General features: G+C 42.8%; 1 protein-coding gene across 3 annotated transcripts in view; it reads left to right on the top strand.

Annotated features, from left to right (window-relative positions):
* Positions 1 to 19468, top strand: part of ABAT (4-aminobutyrate aminotransferase) — a 49187-nt gene that overhangs the window by 27149 nt on the left and 2570 nt on the right. For all 3 annotated transcript variants that reach the window (XM_054643632.2, XM_054643631.2, XM_054643630.2), the window contains exons 3-15: positions 3557 to 3654; positions 4488 to 4517; positions 5101 to 5218; positions 9079 to 9128; positions 11880 to 11960; positions 12075 to 12167; positions 12544 to 12606; positions 13126 to 13189; positions 13806 to 13954; positions 15122 to 15259; positions 16427 to 16594; positions 17307 to 17453; positions 18490 to 18601. In XM_054643632.2, the coding sequence (XP_054499607.1) occupies positions 3557 to 3654; positions 4488 to 4517; positions 5101 to 5218; positions 9079 to 9128; positions 11880 to 11960; positions 12075 to 12167; positions 12544 to 12606; positions 13126 to 13189; positions 13806 to 13954; positions 15122 to 15259; positions 16427 to 16594; positions 17307 to 17453; positions 18490 to 18601 (1311 nt within the window). The remainder of the gene's footprint in view (positions 1 to 3556; positions 3655 to 4487; positions 4518 to 5100; positions 5219 to 9078; positions 9129 to 11879; positions 11961 to 12074; positions 12168 to 12543; positions 12607 to 13125; positions 13190 to 13805; positions 13955 to 15121; positions 15260 to 16426; positions 16595 to 17306; positions 17454 to 18489; positions 18602 to 19468) is intronic.

Below are 19468 nucleotides of genomic sequence, written 5' to 3'. Positions count from 1 at the left end.
TTTGTTAAAATTGCTGACTGGGACCCCTGGAGAGCAAGGGGGGCAGCGTGGGGAAGCAGAGTTGGGAAATGATCTTTTCTGCCTGCTAGCAAGTGATGACATCCTGTTGGATGAAAGGAAGGATGTGATAATTTGCTGATGTTATTCAAGTGTTCAGAAAGATGATGTGTGATGAGAACTTTGAGAAGTCTGCAAGAAAAGTAGAATTTAACTTGCCCACCTTCTTTAAATGGAATGGGTAGAAAATTGTGTGCAAATTGTTCAGCCTATGTGCTCTCTGAATGAGGTTCATTAACCTGTGCTTGTGTTTTTACTTTTGCCATGATAAAAATGAGACTGCTTTGTTTACCAGGGATAAAAGGGTGCTGTTCTTGGTCATGTCAGCTAAATGTAATTTAAGAGCTTTGGTAATGCTTCTTTAGAGAAGGACACTTGGTCAGAACCCATTAGCTCTACACACTTGTAACATGAGAGCTGAGGTTATGTCATTTGCTCCTCTTCTTAAGATAATATAACACAAAATCCCCTTTTTGTAAGGCAGTTTGTTCAGATGTCAACAGAAAATCAAGGGATTACCTTTTATTACAAAGTTAATGCTGTTAGTTCACTGAAAGATGAGAATCCCACCAGGGATTCTCAATTCTCAAAAATACCTTGCATTGTCATAGTGACAATCTCAGTTTTTACCTGTCCCATCTCTGCTATCTTTTTGGGAGGCAAAAACCCAGTCCTGGCCTGCAAATGTCTAAAACTCCCAAATATCCAGTTGGAGTAGCCTGAATTACATTGTCTCTTGTATCTTCAGGGTTTCTGTTGTTGGGTAAGTTGATATTAAAAAGTCAAACAGTAAAAATTTGGGCTGAGTTGCAAAGCTCATTGAGTACCTTCAAGATAGAAATGCCAGCTGAGCAAAGCCTGCTGCAGTTTCCCAGGGGATGAAGCACTACAGTGAGTGACCTGATTTATTTGCATTTTCTTGCACCATTAGGAGACTGTGGTGCTGATGCTGGGCCTGGGGGAAGCAAGGGAGACAGAGCATGGCCTGAAATCCTCCTCCAGGCTAAACAAAGCAAGTATTGATGCAGCCATCCATCACCCTGTCCAAGTGCCTGGAAAAGCCTTTACAGGAGAGCAGCCACGTCCCAGAGCTGTGCTGTGAGCAGGGCCACAGGCACTGGAGGGCAGGAGGCAGAACCGTGTCCTGCTGTTCTCGGGGCCTGCAGAACAAAGCCTTGCAGGGGGTGTGGAGAGAGGGGTGCCAGAAAGCCATGAGTGCTCAGGCAGGGCTCTGACCTCCTCTGTGCCTCTGGAGAGTGGCCTGGGCTCCTGTTTGGCCTGCAGAGCAAGGGCAGTTGTGAGGCTGGAAATGAGGGAATGGGCTGTGAGAGGGAGCAGGGCTGGGGCCATACCCTGTGCTCTGAAAACTGTTGAAGTAGTTCTCAGCTACTCCAAACTGCTGGGCTTCTTTGCCTTTGTCACCACAAGGCTTTGGCCACGTCCCTGAGCACCAAGGGAGCATTGGGCTGCAGAAGTCTTGGGCCCTGTGGCAGTAAGAGAATTTGTGTCTGTGCTGTTCAGGTGCCCTCAGCCAGGAGAGCTCCTTGTGGGTCAGTGCTGTGGCTGGCACAGCCTGGCTGTGCCCCCACTGTCCCCTGGCTGTGCCAATAGAGTCACCTTTTGATCTTTTATATGCAGTAGTTTTTCCCCCCTCAGTGGAGCAGTTGCCATGCAGTCTCCAATTTACATGAATGTTAAACAGAATGACACAAAAATGGTGTTGCTGTAACAAAACCTATTAATAGCTTTGCAGAGAGGCACTGACGCATCTGAATTAAAGCTGGGGAGAATAATCATCTTTGCAGACTAAGTTTTCCCAAGATGAGCAGTGACTTTAAGTACTCAAAGATGCTTTCAAAGGGCGGTGATTTTCCAAATAGTTTCTTGAAATCAGGCTTGCTTGAGACATCCCAGCTTGGGCTGACACAAGCTGAGGCAAATGTCTCGAGTCACTGTTGGAAATTTCAGCTGAATGGCTGTGCTCAGAGCACTGCTGAGCAGTATCACAGGATACCTTCTGTTTTCCTTGATAAATATTTGGTTTATTTAACAACTGTTACTTCCAAACACAAAACATTTTCAGTACATTGCTGGAACAGAGCTCTGGCAGTGAGAGGTGGGTATGGATGGAAGTGGTGCTGCCAGGGTTTCTGGTGGCAGTGCTGCACCCCAGGGATTTCCATGTGTTTGACTGCTGGCCTGGCTTCCCAGGCATCTCCCTCCCTGCACCTCTGCCAAACTGGGCTGCAGTTTATTGGTTTAGCACCTGGCAGCATGGCCCTGGCACAGCAGGATGTGGTGAGTGGTACCTTCAGACCCTGCTGCTCCAAGTGCCCCAGGCAAGAGCTGATGTTGCCTGACTTGCCATGCTGAGCCTGGATCTGAGCTGCAGCTGGTGACAAGGAGAGCTAAGGATCTTCATTTTAGGCCATTCAGATTGCACCAGCTTAAAAATACCTACCACAGGTATTATAGAAGTTATGCCCTCTTCTTTCAGGTCTGAGTGTGATTCCCCCAAGTTAAGAGTATTAAGAAAAATTTGTTGTTGATAACGTGCTGGGTAGAGGCTTGCAGATGCTCCATGACAAAAATGTGATTGCCAAGAATGTTGGTTTAGTTCAATATGTAACCAGAGCAAGCTCATAGTCTCTGTTGGTCACCTTGGTAGAGCTTTGGTGTCTGTATTTCCTTTTTTTTGCAAATGTACAATCCCCATATTATCCCATAACCCCCATAATGGAATATGAACATATTTGGAATACATACTTACCAGAACTGTCTCTGTCATATGAAGTTTGCCTAAACTGTGTTTTAAAACAGTTATTTCAGAAAGGGAAGCAGAGCCTGTTATTGGTAAAGCACAGGATAGTTTTGCCTTGTGTTTTCATTAAGGTGTCAAGTTTATTATGATTCCCCACACATGTGGATAAAAACCAGCAAGATCAGAAGGAAAACTGGCACTGACTGGGACTCAGATTTCAGAGCTGCACTGCAGGATGCTGGTTTATGTGAGACAAGGCCATTTACCTTTCTGAGACAAATCTTTCCCAAAAAGTGTTCTTTGGGCTATTGAAAAACATCATACTGGATTTTTCCTGTGGACTCCATCAGGCTTTTTGGTTATTACTGGTAGCTGACCATCTCTGTGTAGGAGTGGGGAATTTATGGCAAAGGCTTGCACAGGGCATAATGGACAGACTCAACAAAAGAGACTGAAAAAATGTGCTCTCAATCCTCCTGTGCTTTGCCTCTGTTTCTCTAGGGTTGCCTTGTGATTTCCCTTGGGATTTTTTGGTTTGTTGTTTTTTTTAAGCCACCTCACTGGTATTGGTTTTATTTTAAGACTGGTCAAAGATGAGATACATAGTTCACTTCAGACAGCTCAATGTAATTGGTCTCATCTGTCAAATGTTTTCAGGCAGGCAAGGTATGGATGTATCTTCTAAAAGGAGAGCACAGAAAATATGGTCTGTACTCAGGTTTTCATTATTTCTTACAGGACACAGGTATATCAGTCAAGCTGCAGCTAAAATTGATGTGGATTTTGATTATGATGGACCTCTGATGAAGACAGAAGTTCCTGGACCACGATCTAGAGTAAGTTTCCAAAGTATAGTATCTTTGTTTTTTTTATCTTTAGCTGTGTCTAACTTGCTAGAAGACAGATTCATTTCAAACCTTAAATCTGATATGAATAAATATAATTCCATAAGTCTATGCCCACTTTTATCAGGAGGTTGAGAATGAAAAGCTCATTAATAAAATGCCCCTCTCTTCAGAGGCAGATCTGAATCTCAACTGCCAAGTTCCCATATAATAATAATAATTCCCATAGAATAATTCAAAGCAAAAGAGCATCGTTTTAATAAAACAGCTGATCAAGCTTGGTCACTTGTGCTCCTGCTGAAATAGAAGCTTTTCATTATGTGAAATAATGCTTTGGTTTTGAAATGAAGCAAGAGTTTGAATTTGCTGGATGTTGTTTTACTCTGGCAAAGTCAGCATTTTTGCATGTGGTGGGTTTTGGTTTTTGTGAGGTTTTTTGTTGTTTTTAATAAAAAGGAGCTGTCTTTCTAGAACCAATGTACCAGTATCCCTTCTGTGTGACTCTGGCTTCTCTTATTTTCTGATTTCTCTCTTGTTTTCTCAGTTCAGTTGGTCAATATAGAAGAGGCAGCTTTCCCTTTTTGGAGATTTACAGTTAAACTGTGTTTGCAGCCCGTTTAGCTCTGCATGCCACAGGTCATAGTTTTGACTGTAATATTTGCAAGATGCACCATGAAAGTTCCTGTGGCAGGTAGAGTTGCCTGGTAAGCACACAGGACTACAAAGTTTGCATAAGATTTATGGGATCATAAAAAAGAAATAAACATTCTCCATCAGTATTTGCTAATTACACACCTGAGACTGTAACATTTGTTTTTCTGCAGGAATTAATGAAGAAGCTGAATGGCATTCAGGTAATTTGTCAAGTTTTCTGTGTTTTGGGGGGTGTTAACACTTTGATTTCAGAACTTGTTTTAAAATCCTGGTTTGTATGTTTTTGCCACAAAGAAAGGTGAAACATGATTCCAGGTTTCCACACTGAGTACATTATGTGTGGTTTATATATGCATTTGAATGAAATCTTTCCTAGTATATTGTGAATACTACAGGATCATTTTGCTAGGACCAGGGATTTTTTCTTTCTGTTTAAACTATGTGTGTCTAAACAAAAACTTCAGAATTGTTAGAGAGTGGCCAATGAAAGTAAGGTATATTATGGCTTGAGTTTAAAAATATGTCAGCCTGAGTGCATATTGCCTTCCTAAGACGAGCAATTTCTCCATGTCTGTGCTTCACTTCTGTAGAAAAAGTAAAGACTTGCCCTTTTAACAGCCATTATAAAAATAGCTGTACAGTTATTCCCATGCCATGAATATAATGTGTCTTTTTATCCTAGCATTAGATATTTTTATCAGATTTGGCTGTATAACCATTAGTTGCACCTTCCTACATACTACCACTTTTGAAAGCACTCATTGTTTTTTTTTTTTCCTGAAGAATGCAGAAGCTGTGCACTTCTTTTGCAATTACGAGGAGAGCCGAGGGAATTACCTCGTAGACGTAGATGGCAATCGTATGTTGGATCTCTACTCTCAGATTTCTTCCATCCCAATAGGTAGGAGGCAGTTGTACCAAAATGTTTTGTTTTGTCCTCAACCTCTTTTGTTTTGTCCTGTAATTTTCTTATCTCAAGCACTACCAGAGAAGTTGGTTGATTCATTTTAAAAAACAGAAGTGATGTAATGAACACCTTGTTGTGATCAGGGACAGCTCACTGCTGTGTACTGTGTAGTGGTGGGTTTGGGTAGCTGAAGGAGCTACAAATTCTATACCTAAAGCTCTCTCAAAGTGCATAGTGGTGCCAGGAAGAGATCTAGTATTAATCTCAATTTGAATGTGCAAGTTCCACAATTCAGGTTGTCTTTTGTTGGCTTGGATCTGTGACTTTGTGATTCTGTAACAGTATGTTACTGTTTTAAACATTAATAAGCATAATGTGGACATTTTTAACTTGAAATTATATGCTTTAGTTAACATTTCTGTCTCAATAATTGGGGGGAGAAAGGAGTGGGCCACGTGGACTGCAGCAGGATGAAACAAGCCCAGCACTGAGCTGTGGTGCTGACTGAAAGCAAAGGTGGCAGCTCATTTGTCTGGGGGAGCAGGCACAGGGCCTGGCAAGTGCCTGGGAGAGTCAGCTGATTGCTTTGTGAAGCCTTGCAAGCAGAAGCAAGGCAGAAATGTGAGCCCCAACTGCAAGGCACACAGGTTTCAGTAGGAGTTCACTTCAGTCCAGTTTGTTTGCTCCTCTCACCCGTGGTTCCTCTCAGCTGCTTAAAAATACACTTCTGCAGAAGTGCTGGGGTAATTTAAAAGGTAGATCTTGTGCTATGTATAGAAAATGTGATGACTCAAAATCATTCCTACAGGCCTCCTTTCCTGGGAAACAGAATTTGATGATGTTCAGGTTGTTACCAAACTTGTGGCATCTAAGACCTTGTGACTGCTGTGGGTGTTCACTTACCCCAGCCCTCTTTGCAGCCAAGGTTGTTGCTGTCCTGTAGCACTCAGTCAGTGAAACCATTCCAGAGCCCTGCAATGTCTGTAGCTTGTTTCTCCCAACACAAATTCTCACTGCTTTTTATCTTTCAGGCTGCACTGGGATAATTTGGCCTCTGCTCATGAGGAAATAGGGGTGAGACACAGGAGCACAATGCTTGGATACCAGTGAGCTGGAATTTTAGGTTCTAGGAAAGGAGATGCATTTACATGGCTTCCCATTCTTCACACAAGAAATTGATTTGGAGAAACAAATCTCAATCATGTAGTCAAATGCCCACTCCAAAGTATAAAAGTTCATACTCCAAAAGCATGAAATTGTACAGACAGTGCACTGGGGCTTTCTGACATTCTGGTGCTGGATGGTGCAAGCACACCTCTTTTAATAGTTTTGTGTATAAAATATTGAAGTATTAAGGAGGAGATATTTTCCTAATGGGCAGAAATGGGCAGGGGCTCTGCAATTTACTTTCTCTGGTTGGTTGAAACTGGTGAACAGGACAAGACTCCAGTGCAGTGACTGACCTCCTAAGCCATGTAGTTCCTCCTTCTCATGAGGCAATGCCCTCCCAAGGACAAGCTGGGTTTTATCCTGGGGAACACATTCCTCAGGCCCAAAGGAGCTACAGTGCAGTGCTTCTTGCACCTTCTCAGAGAATGGCTCTGGGGGTGCAGCAACAAAGAGGAAATGGAACTTTCATACTTACAGGCTGACCTAAGCCTCACACACAACATTAATTTATATGTTTCAGTTGTACTGAGTGACAAGATTATCTGAAGCTGCCCAGGTTACTAATAATGTCCCTCTTGGTGACAGAGGTAGGGCCTGGATTGGGAGAGCAAAACAAGATCACAAAGTGCTTGTTAGTCATCTGTGCTTATCTCTCTGCAAGTAAATCCAATAAAACCTTTCATGAGTCTGTCAGGACTCCCCAAGATTTAATAATGATCTGTTACACTAGAATATATTTATCAGCAGAGGTTGAGAAGTAATAAGTGCCTGTGTGGAGAGATAAGAAATAAAGTATAAAAAACCTCTAGGCTAAGATGCTCTAGGCTGTCTCTTGCTGAAAAACAAAAATTGAAATAGTTTTTTTACAACACTTTTATGGGCAGTTGTAGCACAACTGTCCTTTCATCCTGCATCTATTCTGTCTAATAGAGTTAGAAACCCCATGGAGCCAAATGCAAGAAGGATGTTATTGACATGTTTGCCAGCAAACATCCTGGAATAGCAAATGAAACAATGTGGTTTTCAGTGCTGGGAAGGTCTGTTTTGTTTGGGGAGATGCAGAGAGGTGTAGTTTGATATTATTAACAGCAGCCTGCTGCTCAGTTCAAAGGATTCTTTGGGCTTTCTCCATCTCATTATTTTAGCAGGCTCTAGTTGTTTTTCCTTTTGCAGACAGGCACATTCATGAGCCTGGAGGACATGTACGTTCCTGTCACACTGATCCAGACACCCAGCAAGAGAGATGGAGCAGGTGCCCTTCCTTAGAGCCAGCTCTGGGAGCAGATTTGTAGCCCTGCAAACCCCTGTGCTGCTCATGGCACTGCAAGGAGTTAGTGCCTGTCTGCCATGCCAGCCTGGAGCTCTTTGACTTGTCCACCACAGTTAGAGAATGGTCATTCAAGCATTTACTCCTTGCTGGTGTCAGTTGCTGCCCGTGAGCCCACATGGCAGCTCAGCCCCTGTCACACAGCCCCTGGCACAGCAGCTGGGCCTGCAGGGTCAGGCCTGAGGAGGCACAGGGATGAGGGGGTGTTAGGAGAACACCAGACCCCTTGCCTGAAGTGAACGGGAGAGAGATTCAGTGTGGGTGTGAAAGGGTAAATCAGGGGAAATCAGGGGTTTGTGTTGTGCAGGAGAGTGGTAGCTCTGACACAAAGGCATCCACTATGGGAACAGCAGCAGCAGTTCTTACAGGCAGCCCAGAGCTGATCCTTGAGCTTCCTGAACAATAGTAGCTGTGCTTTGGAGATTCCTAAAACACTTGATTTGCTCTCAAAGGGGCTCTTAGTGGCAGCCCCAGGTGCAGTTCTCAAGGACACAGCTCTCAATGTGTCATTCCCTCTTCCCATGACAGCTGATGCCATGCAGATTTAGTTGTTCTGTGTCCCAAATAGCCAGTATTATCATCTTCATAATAATTTTAACAGATTTATCAGCATGACATGCTGCTAAAACAATATGGATATTCTTTTGTTTTCAGCTAATATATTCAAAACTGAATTTATAATTGTTTTGTTAACATAGTCTCCTAATGCTCCATTGCTCAAACAGGATAATCAGGGCTGTTGTCATTCCACTGGAATGGGGATTCAGAAGCACAAAAAGCTTTTGTAACAAAATTACCATTGTCTGACTTCTTGAGCAGTAGGGAAGATGAGGTTTCCAACTGTTTCTACAAGAAAATTTAAAAGATAATGTTAATCTCTGGCGTTGGTATTTCATACATTAGAGATCAGGCTTAAAATGAAATTTCTGGCCTCCTTCAAAAATTATTTTTCTTAACAGCAGATAAATTGGTTTTGCCTGTAAAGCAAGCAAGTTATCCTTTAGACTATCAATGGGTATAAATTAAGCACTGAAGCTATCTTAGTTTCTTAGTAAGAAGGATAAACTCTTGCATCTTTTTGCATCAAGCAAAATTTTGTCACAGTAAGGAAATGGGTGCCACAGCTCCCAACAGCAGTGCTGTGCTGTGCCCTGCACCCAGACAGGCTGCTGAGGGACAAAGAGCCCAGAGGTTTGTCCTACTTCAAAAGAAGTCCCATTATTAGTAGTTAAAAATATACAAGTTACATATAAACAGTCAAGCATGAAGTTATGGTTATTCTCTAGATTATGCTTTGCATTACTTCATTGAAACCAGATAAAAAGAACTGCTTTCTTTCTTTGTTCTTTTTAATTAGGTTACAGCCATCCCTCTCTGATAAAGCTTTTACAGCAGCCCCAGAACCTGGTAAGTGAATTAGAACATGAAGGATGTGAAGGAGTTCTCTCTCTCCTTGTTGTGGGCTTTCTCTTTTTTCCTCAGACTGATAGTGAATGCTAATGACTCCATTTAATGTATGATAGGATCTGCTTGCTTTACTTCTCACTAGATGAAAAGAGCTTTGTGGTGTTTAAGAAAACACCAAAACCTCTGGGAAGTTTTACAAAATGTAAACATTTGGTGTTGCAAGCACTTGATATATTTGCAGCCACATTTAAATCCTAGTTCAAACTTACTGTCTCAAATTAACCATTTTAATAATGTTTTCTGAAGATTTTTTGAGCCCGAAAGCAAACCCAAAATCTTGAGAGAGAATATCTTGGACATGGTGCCCTACATCTGGAATGCTGTGGGAAGTTTAGGGGTTTTTTTGAAGTTGGGCATAGTGACTGATTCCCATCTCCTAAGTGCACTCCAGCAGGGCAAAGCAATGCAGGCATTTGAGTTCCCTGAGCTGATTTCCTTCATGGAGTACTCGTGTCTTCAGGTGAGAAATTCTGCCTTTCCCAGGACTAAAATACCTTAAGTTAAAAAAAACCAAAACCAAAAAACCAAACAAATAAAAAACCAAATTTAAAAAACCTCCAAAAACAAAACAAAAACCCAAACAAACAAAAAAAACCCCCAGGACTAGAAATGCTGGAGTTATCAAAGGCAAATCTCAATATTTTGGATGGTTTAATATTTATGAATATTATTAACTCTTTATTAACTTCATTAACTCTTTATTAACTTAATCATCTTTATTAACTCATAAATATGATTTCTGAGAATAATATATTCACTATAATGCAGCAGTAGGCAAAACCAGATTTAAATAACGAACAAACAAAAACCCCCAAACCAATTTAAAAAATCAAAATGCCCATTTGCTGGTGGCAGTTGCTGATTTGCCCACTGGGGAAGGGCAGGTGGCAGTCCTGGAAGCCTGCAGTGAAGGAACTCCTCCAAAGTCCCACATGAGTGGCACAACTTCCCTTAGTGTTAGCAAAGGGGTGGGTGTTTTCCTGGAGAGACCTTTTTATCTGGTTTGTCTGTCATGCTCCACATACCCTCTCTGCAGCCAGCTGTAAACACAGAATGTGCATCTGTTTATTTGAGCCCACAGCAGCTTGATGTCAATGTGCTATTTTTCTCAGCTCTGGGTAGCTCATTAACTACAGAAGAAAAATACTCTCTTCTGCTTAATGGCAAATGTTGTCAATTGACTGTGACAACCCATAATCAAATCCACAACAAATGTGTGGTCTTCTCTTTTGAACTTGATATGAAAATTTACTTCTGAACTGAGATAAAAAGTCAAGTACAATTTCTCATAGCTACTAAACAAAAGCTTTGTGTTAGCCTGTCATTAACATGCTTGCTTAGCTTTTGTTTTAAGCTTGAGTCTGTTGGAACAGTGTTTTGGAAGTAAGACACTTAATTCACAAAGTCCAAGCACATCCAGTGTTCTGTCCTGTGTGATACTTGGTTTTCCCTAGGAATCCTGGTGAAATGTCCTTGCAGGTGCAGTGTGACCACTTACACCCCTTGGAATGAATGTTTGTGCTGAGGAGAAGCACTGAAGGATGCTGATAAATGTGCAAACTTGAGCTGCACTGAAAATACAAGTGTTTTGGGGGAGGCTGTGTGTCCCCTCTGGAGACCCATTGAGGCTTAACTTATCAAAGCTCAGCCTTTAATTTCAGCCATTACTTGTTCAACAAGAAAAACAACAAACAAAAGAAAAGGGCAAATAAAGCTGCTTGGCAGTTGGCAAATTTATTGAGCTTGTCCTTCTCTGAGAAAATGTAATTTAAAATAAAGAGTATCACGGTATGAATCAAATAAGATTACCCACAAAGACCAAGAGCAGCAATGAATCGATTTTAATCCATGACACAATTTAAATTAATTGCATAAATGTGACATTCATCTCCATTAGTGGACTGGGGAGGCTGAGGGGCTTTTTCCAGAGCTGCTCCCTAGAAACCCCTGTGTGGGCTGCAGGCTGCTGTTCCCTGACACCAAAATTACCTTTCCCAAAGTTGGGAATCCTGATGTGGCCAGTTCACAGCACCACTGAGCTTGGAAGAGACCTCAGGTGGTGTCTTGGCCAACCTCCTGCTCCAAGATGGGTGGCTGTGAGATGAGACCAGGGTGCTCAGGGTTTTATCTGGGACCTTGAAGACCTCCAAAAGAGCAGCCTGTTTCATTGCAAAACCTGCAAAACCTTTTCCCTATACCCAGATCTGTACTTGGCATGCTTTAATTCATGCCCATGGCTTCTCATCTTCCACTGAAGAGCCTGGAGCCTGGCTCCACCTTCCCAGGGTTCCAAAATGGTCTGTCTTGAAGCTCAGTAGGGATGGAAATGCTGCTATCCTAACTGAATTTAGCTACTCAAACTGAAAGCAAGCCATAAAGATTTTAAAGCATATTTCCTGTGTATAAGGAAAATGGAGATTGAGCAGCTAAAATGGCAATATTGAAGAGGAAATGTCAGGGTGAGTTAGCATGCAACTTTCCTAAGGTATCCTGCAAGAATAAACTAGTGAGGACTGGACAGAAAAACATATGCTAAGGCAGGAATAGTAATCTCTACCTTAAAACCATGTGTGCCATGATACAGATTTCTGCCTGGTATTTATGATTAGAATAAAATGGAACTGCTTTGATATTAACATGTTTTCCATGTGATAGTAACACCTAACAATTCCTCTTCCTTTGTCTTTTTAGAGCACTTTTATCAACAGACCTGCCCTAGGCATTTTACCTCCAGAGAACTTTACAGAAAAACTGAAGGAGTCTTTGCTATCAGTAAGTTTGAGATACCTGAGGACTGATCACTATTCTTATCACCACTGTTATTATCATTTTGCACTATACTTGTGTTCAGTATTTCAAGAGTAATTTTTCTGTCTTTGCTGACAGGTGGCTCCTAAGGGTTTGTCACAGGTGATGACCATGTCTTGTGGATCCTGCTCTAATGAAAATGCCTTTAAAGCAATATTCATGTGGTACAGAGTAAGTAAAACATTAAGGTATTTTTATAGGTTTAGATGTAGAAATGAGTACTTACTCATAATCAGAATTGTTATTGCAAAACAAAATGAGGCTTGGAGGTTATCTTGCTCATTATGTTGTTTATGTGCAATCTAGCATAAAATCTTTATTAAAACCTCTTTGTCTAAGCTTTTACTTTATATTGACACAACTTTAGAAGTTATAAAGTAAAGGAAATAAAGAAAATGCAGATTGTAGGCAGCATGTGAAAGCTATAGTCAGGGTCTTCCTTGAATCCAGTTTTGAATACCAGCATTCCTGGTTTGTGGTTCAGCCATAAATGCCTTGCTTACAACTACAGGAGCACTCATGTTGGGTTGTTTGGATTTTTTTGCAGAACAAGGAGAGGGGCCATAATAATGTCACAAAAGAAGAACTGGAATCCTGCATGATTAACCAGGTAACATTTGTTCTTTACCACACCTACAGAGTACCACTGGTTTGGGCTTGGAAGGGAAGATTGGGAGGAAGAGTTTGGTTTGCTACAAGTGAAGTGGAATCTGGGCTTTGTACATTTAGGAAATGGTGAAATACAGACTGCTCCTCACAAAGATCAGGGAGCCATCAGGAATGCATGGGGGTCAGCACAGGGGAGCCCCAGCCTCTCCTCTCTGAGCCCCCAGGCCACCCCCAGGCACAGCCACCCCACAAACATGTGCTCCTAATTTGCCTACAAAGGGGGGACTGTGCTGGAGGCTCAGCCTTGCCTGAGCTCAGCTGGGCAGTGCTGCCAGGACACCCCAAGGATTTATCCCTGTTCACCCCGGGGTTTGGGACCTGAGGCCAGGGCTGGGGTCAGCACTGTGCGTGCTGAAGGGGGGAGGCTGGAGCAATTTGTGGTGCCTGGTGGAAGAGGAGCTCAGGGGGCAGTGGGGGGATGTTTTTCCCTGGCTGACCCCCCTGTGTGCTCTGCTTGCAGCCCCCTGGCTGCCCTGACTACGCCATGCTCTCCTTCATGGGCGGCTTCCACGGCAGGACCCTGGGTAAGCTGTCCCTTGTCCCCCTCAGCTCACTGTGCTTGTCCTTACACACACAGCACCACTGCAGAAGCTGCAGGTTCATTAAGGCTTGCCTTGGAAGCCCCACCAGCACTGGAATGGTTGAGTGACAGTAGGAATTGATTTTGTGGTTTTTAAAAAGTTCTTTTCAGACAGGCTCCTATTTTCATTCTGAATGTGCAGTTTCCTGTCTGTACTCATGAAAATATAATTCCTGGGGGAAAATCACCAAAACATGCTGTCACTCACTTTTACTGGTTTATATCAGCTCAGTCCTTGTTCTAAGCATGTTACCTGAGAGTGCTGTAACTGTGAGCTTTGTGTCTTTGGAGGGATGAAACCACCTTGTCTGAGCAACCTGTTCAGACTGACAGAGGTTCTCCTGCTCTTCTGGAACATAGTGCATGTGGAAACTGATGCTTAAGATCTAGAGCAATCCATTTAAGCCTGACTAAATCCAATTAACCATTATTTCAGAAGACAGTAAAAACACAGAGAAGTTAAAAGAATTCTACAATCAGGCCATTTCATCTCTTGGTGGCTGTTTTCTTGTATTGGTCCTAGATGGGTATTATTTTAATTTTTCCTTCTCTGGGCTTAGGTTGCTTAGCTACAACTCACTCTAAAGCAATTCACAAACTGGACATTCCCTCACTGGACTGGCCTATTGCTCCATTTCCAAGGCTAAAATATCCCCTGGAAGACTTTGTGAAAGAGAATCAACAGGAAGAAGCCCGTTGTTTAGAGGAGGTAAAAAATTCCCTGGCAGCTTTCTGTTGTTGTTGATTTGAAATAATGAATAGTGTTGGTAGGATTAGTGCTTTTCACTAAAAGAATGTTTTCAGGGATTGGAACAGCCTGTGATTGGAGCAGCATTCACTGTTGTTTACAGTCAGACCTTTCTCCCTGCCAGCTCACTGGGAATTCAGGGCTGCAAGAGTGACACCAAAGTGAAATTTCACCCTCAGAACTTGGTTGTAACACAGTGAACTCACCTGCCAGCTCTTGCCAAAGGGCTGAGAGAGAGCACAGTGTGGATGACTGTGGATAACCCTCTCTGCAGAGAGGGCCTCTAAGAGTATTTCAGCCTTTCCAGCTTCTCCATGCAGCTTCTGATTGTGCAGGGGTGGACCTGTGAGTCCACTTAGCCAGACCTGCCTCACTTCAGAGAGCACAGCAAATGCACTCCCTGGGCTGCCCCAGGGTAGCTTTGCTGGGAGAAGTGCAATGCTGTGTGCCATTATTTTACAAACAAACAAACCAAAAAAGCCAAACATTTTCTTAGCAGGTCTGTGCTGGGCTTACTGGCCCCCTTTGGAAATCGTTGCTTTGCACAGCCTGCAGGGGCTGTGGCCCTGAGGGCTGTGAGAGGGATTTCAAGCACAAACACAACATTAATTGCAGCAACTGGCACTAGGAGGTTAATGAGAATTATCTGCCAGCCCCTTACAACAACAGGATTTTTGCACTATTTCATCTGATTAATTTTAATGTATCTGAAGTGGGTGACTGGAAAAAATGAATTTTCCAGATTACTTTTTCTAATGCATTAGCACAGTTTTAGTTTCTGACTCAAAACCTATCCCATATCACTTAGGTAGAATGACAGCAGTGGCCCAGTGAGCTGCAGTGGTGCTCAGCACACTGCCAGCTGAACCTGGCTAGAGCTTTCACAACACTGCAGATCAATGTGCAGCTAGTTACAGTGTGATTAGGACATGGTTTAAAACATTCAGGAACAAGAAGGCAGTGGTAAATGCTGGAGGAACCACTTGCTAATCCTTTGTGCCTCCTGGTTCCTTTATAGCCAGGAATTTCCATGCAAAGTTGAGGTTCTGATGAGATTTCATCCAGCTGAGAGGAAATGTACAAATGTTCTGGAAGGAAGATGTACATTCATAAGTGTTTGATTTGCAGGTGGAAGACCTGATTGTAAAGTACAGGAAAAAGAAGAAGATTGTGGCAGGAATCATTGTGGAACCAATACAGTCAGAGGGTGGGGACAATCATGCTTCAGATGACTTCTTCAGAAAGCTAAGAGATATTGCCAGGAAGGTAATAAAACATTTCTCTGGGTACTCAGGGGTAGCTGAAACATGCACCCACGCATTGTGGGTGTCTCCAGAGGCTTTGCCCTGCCCCAGGCTCTTGGAGGGTCTCACAGGCCTCCTTAGCAGCAGTCAAGGTAGGTGTGTACCACATAGCAGCAATCCCTGCTCTCTTCCATTTGATTCACACTAATGCTTTCCTCAGTCCAATAAATAATCTTCTAATTTTAAAGTGAGAGAGAAATTACTCTGATTCATTAGCTATGAATTCTGCAGGTGTGTTCTTTAAATGATCATGCTTGTTGGTTGAGGAGGTTCAGTTTCTGAAGAAGCAGGTTGTGAAAAGTATAAATTTTTAATTACATGGTTTTAATTGCAAAAAAAAACCCGCCCTGAAACTCAACTTGAGACCAGCCATAGTGCTGATGTTCCAATAAAACAATGAAAAGGACAGATGTCTTGATATTTGGAATGTAAAGTTACCTATTTAGAAGCTATGACCCTCAGTAATACTTCATGCTTTTTTTCACCCTCAAAACATCTGTGTGCTGAAGAGATACTGCCAAAAGTACTTACCCATTGTTTTTAAATACAGAATTATGATATAGCTTGCTCTCCCTGTCACAAAGTTTGGACAAAATAGTCCTTCACATAAAAACCCCACATTGCCAGCTCACCAGTAGCTCTTTCAGCACAATTGTCTGAAAAGGCAGCTTTTCATGCCCCCCAGAAAAGACCAGCTCATGCTGCTGGTACTGCCTCTGTGCCACATAATGCCCAGCTCTGACTGGACACAGAGACTTCATATTTCCAACAAACAAAGTCCCTAGAAATGACACTCTGCTTCCCTCAGGGGCTTTGAAAATGCCACCTCTGCTCCTCCCAGGTGTTTTCAGGTATCCTCTAGAAATGCTCAAGACTACATAAAAACATGTACTTGATGAGTATGGGTAGAAAACAAATTTCTAGTGCCTTCCTGCAAAAAGAGCTGAATTTTTGATTGTGAAATCTGACACATGAGTGGCATTGGTGGAGGGGTCGAGGAGGGGAGTGAAGGGAGAGGAAGGAGGGGTGTAGCCTGTGACTGGCTTGTGTTGATGTGCTCACTGAGGGAGGTGGTTCTGGTCTGGGAACGGGGGCTCACACTCCCTGCTGCTCTCGTGTGTCTCTGCAGCATGGCTGTGCTTTCCTGGTGGACGAGGTGCAGACAGGAGGCGGCTGCACAGGAAAATTCTGGGCACACGAGCACTGGGGCCTGGATGACCCAGCTGATGTGGTCACATTCAGTAAGAAGATGATGACAGGAGGATTTTTCCACAAAGAGGAGTTCAGGCCAAATGCTGTAAGATTTTTAATGAAACTTGGACTCTGTGCTGGTTGGTGACCCCCTGAGGAGTGACTGTGACATCCTTGGAAGGGACAAGGTTTCCTCCAGCTGGATGGGGCTGCTGTTTTACAGAAACTTGCTGTGTGCTCACACAACAGTTACCATCACCTCTTCACTTTTATTCCAGTTGTTATCAGTCACCAAGGTCATAAAGCTGGTGGGGGGGAGAGGAGAACTGGGTTAAGCCTAATGGAATAAACCTTCAGTACAAAATCCAACCACAAACTGACACCTTCTCCTGTAGGGCAACTTGGGAATTTCAGAGCTTGTATGTCAGCATTACAGATTCTGTCAGCAAAATTTCTTCTTTGCACTAATGACATTTTAGATGTAATAAATGAAAAGTCAAATTAAGGGGAAGAAGATAAAGCTTGATGTAAAGTCTGTATAGATGATGCTGATTTCCTGTCATCTGTAGCTGTGTCCCAGTGAGACATCAGAGTAGCAAGGCAGAGTGCATTAAATGAGAAGCATGAAGTAATTACCCTGTGTTTCAGCTCAGCAAATGGGATTTTCCTTTACAGCACAAATAAGGGTGGTTGGTGAGATTGGTGCATGCCTTTTCATACACCATGTTTGAACTGCCAGTGTGATGCCTTGCTTTTCTTAATTTATAGTGATTAGCCTGTTAACATGTTCCACAACTCTTTTCCCACTCTTTCCCAAGCCCTACCGGATTTTTAACACCTGGCTTGGAGATCCATCCAAGAACCTTATGCTTGCTGAAGTCATTAAGGTTATTAAAACAGAAGATCTTCTAAACAATGCAACCCATGCTGGGAAAGCACTGCTGACTGGGCTGCTGGATTTGCAGGTAAACATCTCATTGTGGATGAGAAGGAGAAATTTGGTGCTGAAGTAGGATCTGACCTCATCCAGTTTAAACATTTGAGCTGAGGAGCTAGAGCTGGGGTCTAGACCATTATAGTAACTTCAACACAGGCCTGAATAACTGTGTCCCATTTGGAATTGAAGTAAACTTTCTTTCTGTGTCCCATTTGGAATTGAAGTAAACTTTCTTTACTGACTTAAAAATGCTGGGTTTGTATGGCTTAATCCAATATAAAGGGTGATCCCCAAAATATCTGAAGGTATGTACTGCAGCTAATTAAATTACTTTGCTGGAAGTAATGTAAGCAGCTGGTATTGCCTTGTCCTAAAGTTCTTTTCAAAGGAAGGTCTTTTCATATTTTGTTCCAATTCTTCTGGGCTGTTGAAATAAGAAAATTGTATCTTTCCCTCCCTTGTTTAAGGGAAATTCCTTACAGCTTCTACTGTGGAGCTCTACAGACAGGCATTTAGAGATGGGCTTGCAGGTGCTTACCTCCCAAAGGCATTTTGCACAGAATAATCCCAAAAACAGTCTCTGCTCTCTCTTTAACACATAGCAGGCAGGAGAACAGAAAACACTATAATCTCATACTTTGGAGGGCCAGAATACAGCCAGTCCTATCCAAAAGATTGCTCTTCCAAAAGATGAGGGCTGTGACTGAGAATAAGTGATGCAGATACTACTGGCAAGTGTCTCGGTGCAGGGTAAGACCGAGCTGGTTTCCAGCCCCAGTGCAGATGGTTTATGCTCAGGTTTTCCTGGAGTCCACTGTAGATGTAAATAAGGTGTGTTATGCTTGTTCCAAAGAATATTTTACTTGACCCAGCTCGTGGGTCAGACTCATTCTCCCTCCCTGCTTTGTGTGGGGCTCTGCAGGCTGAGCAGAGCACCATGTGAGCCACGCTCCACTCCAGCAGAGCGAGGAGGCAGCAGGGTTTCCACCTGGCAGAGCCAGCCCTGCCACCAGGTGCCCTCTGTTGCAGCACCTGCCATGTGCTTGTCTCTCCTCCCTCTGCAGGCTCGTTACCCCCATCTCATCAGCAGAGTGAGAGGAAGAGGAACATTCTGTTCATTTGACACTCCAAATGATGCAACTAGAAACAAGTTAATTACAATAGCCAGAAACAAAGGTAAGAATTTTTTTGTGTGTGGATGAGCTTCACATGTGAAGGTAATGCTTCACATTTTCCTTTTCATATCCTGCGTGAGTATTTCAGTATCAGAGGACAGTAGTAAAATTAAAAAAGTTGGATTTAGGCTTTTCTGGAAATACTTGTTGTCAGAGCCCTCAGAGAAGTCTGTTGCATGTGTGTACATTTACCAGCCTCTGCAGGTCTGAAGTTACTGGAAGAGATCTGTGTATGGGATGAGATTTTGTGACATCAGGTTGAGAGTCCTTTGCAGTGACTTTAGGTGCCCATGGACATGGTTTACTTCTAGAAACTGGAAAGTTAGAAGGAAGTCAATGTCACTCAGGAAAACACAGGGAGAAGAATGATGAGTTCTATAAATACATAATTCCTATATCTAGGAATGCCTAATGATTAAATACAAGTGCCTAAAATGAGCACAGATCTACAGTGGCATCCCTCTTTTCCCACAGAACTGTTAACAGCTGCAGACAGGCCCAGGTATCCAGAGAGGAACCTTGGGATCCACACCTAAAATTCTCTCTTTAACTGTGTGGGCCCTGTGTTTGCTGCTGTTTTTGCTGTTACTCCTTTCTGTTGAAAAAGCAGGCATGGTGCATCTAAACTGTGGTGAAACCAAACTTTTTAAGTGTAAAAGACACCATTTTTTGTTCTGGAAAGTAAGCCAGTAGGGAGAGAAGGCAAGTGGTTTGTTTTCATGGTAAACCAAGGTTCTGCTTTGAGGCAGGGTAAGCTCAGCTTAGTAATAGGGGTTCCCATTCAAACATTTCCAAAAATCTATTTTGGGCTAAAAATTTGTGCATTTAAAACACTGCAGAGAGAGGTTTGCAGGCACTGAGACATTTT

This window comes from Agelaius phoeniceus, chromosome 16, assembly GCF_051311805.1.
Source record: "Agelaius phoeniceus isolate bAgePho1 chromosome 16, bAgePho1.hap1, whole genome shotgun sequence".
Lineage (NCBI taxonomy): Eukaryota > Metazoa > Chordata > Aves > Passeriformes > Icteridae > Agelaius > Agelaius phoeniceus.
This window is presented reverse-complemented; position numbering and strand designations above follow the sequence as displayed.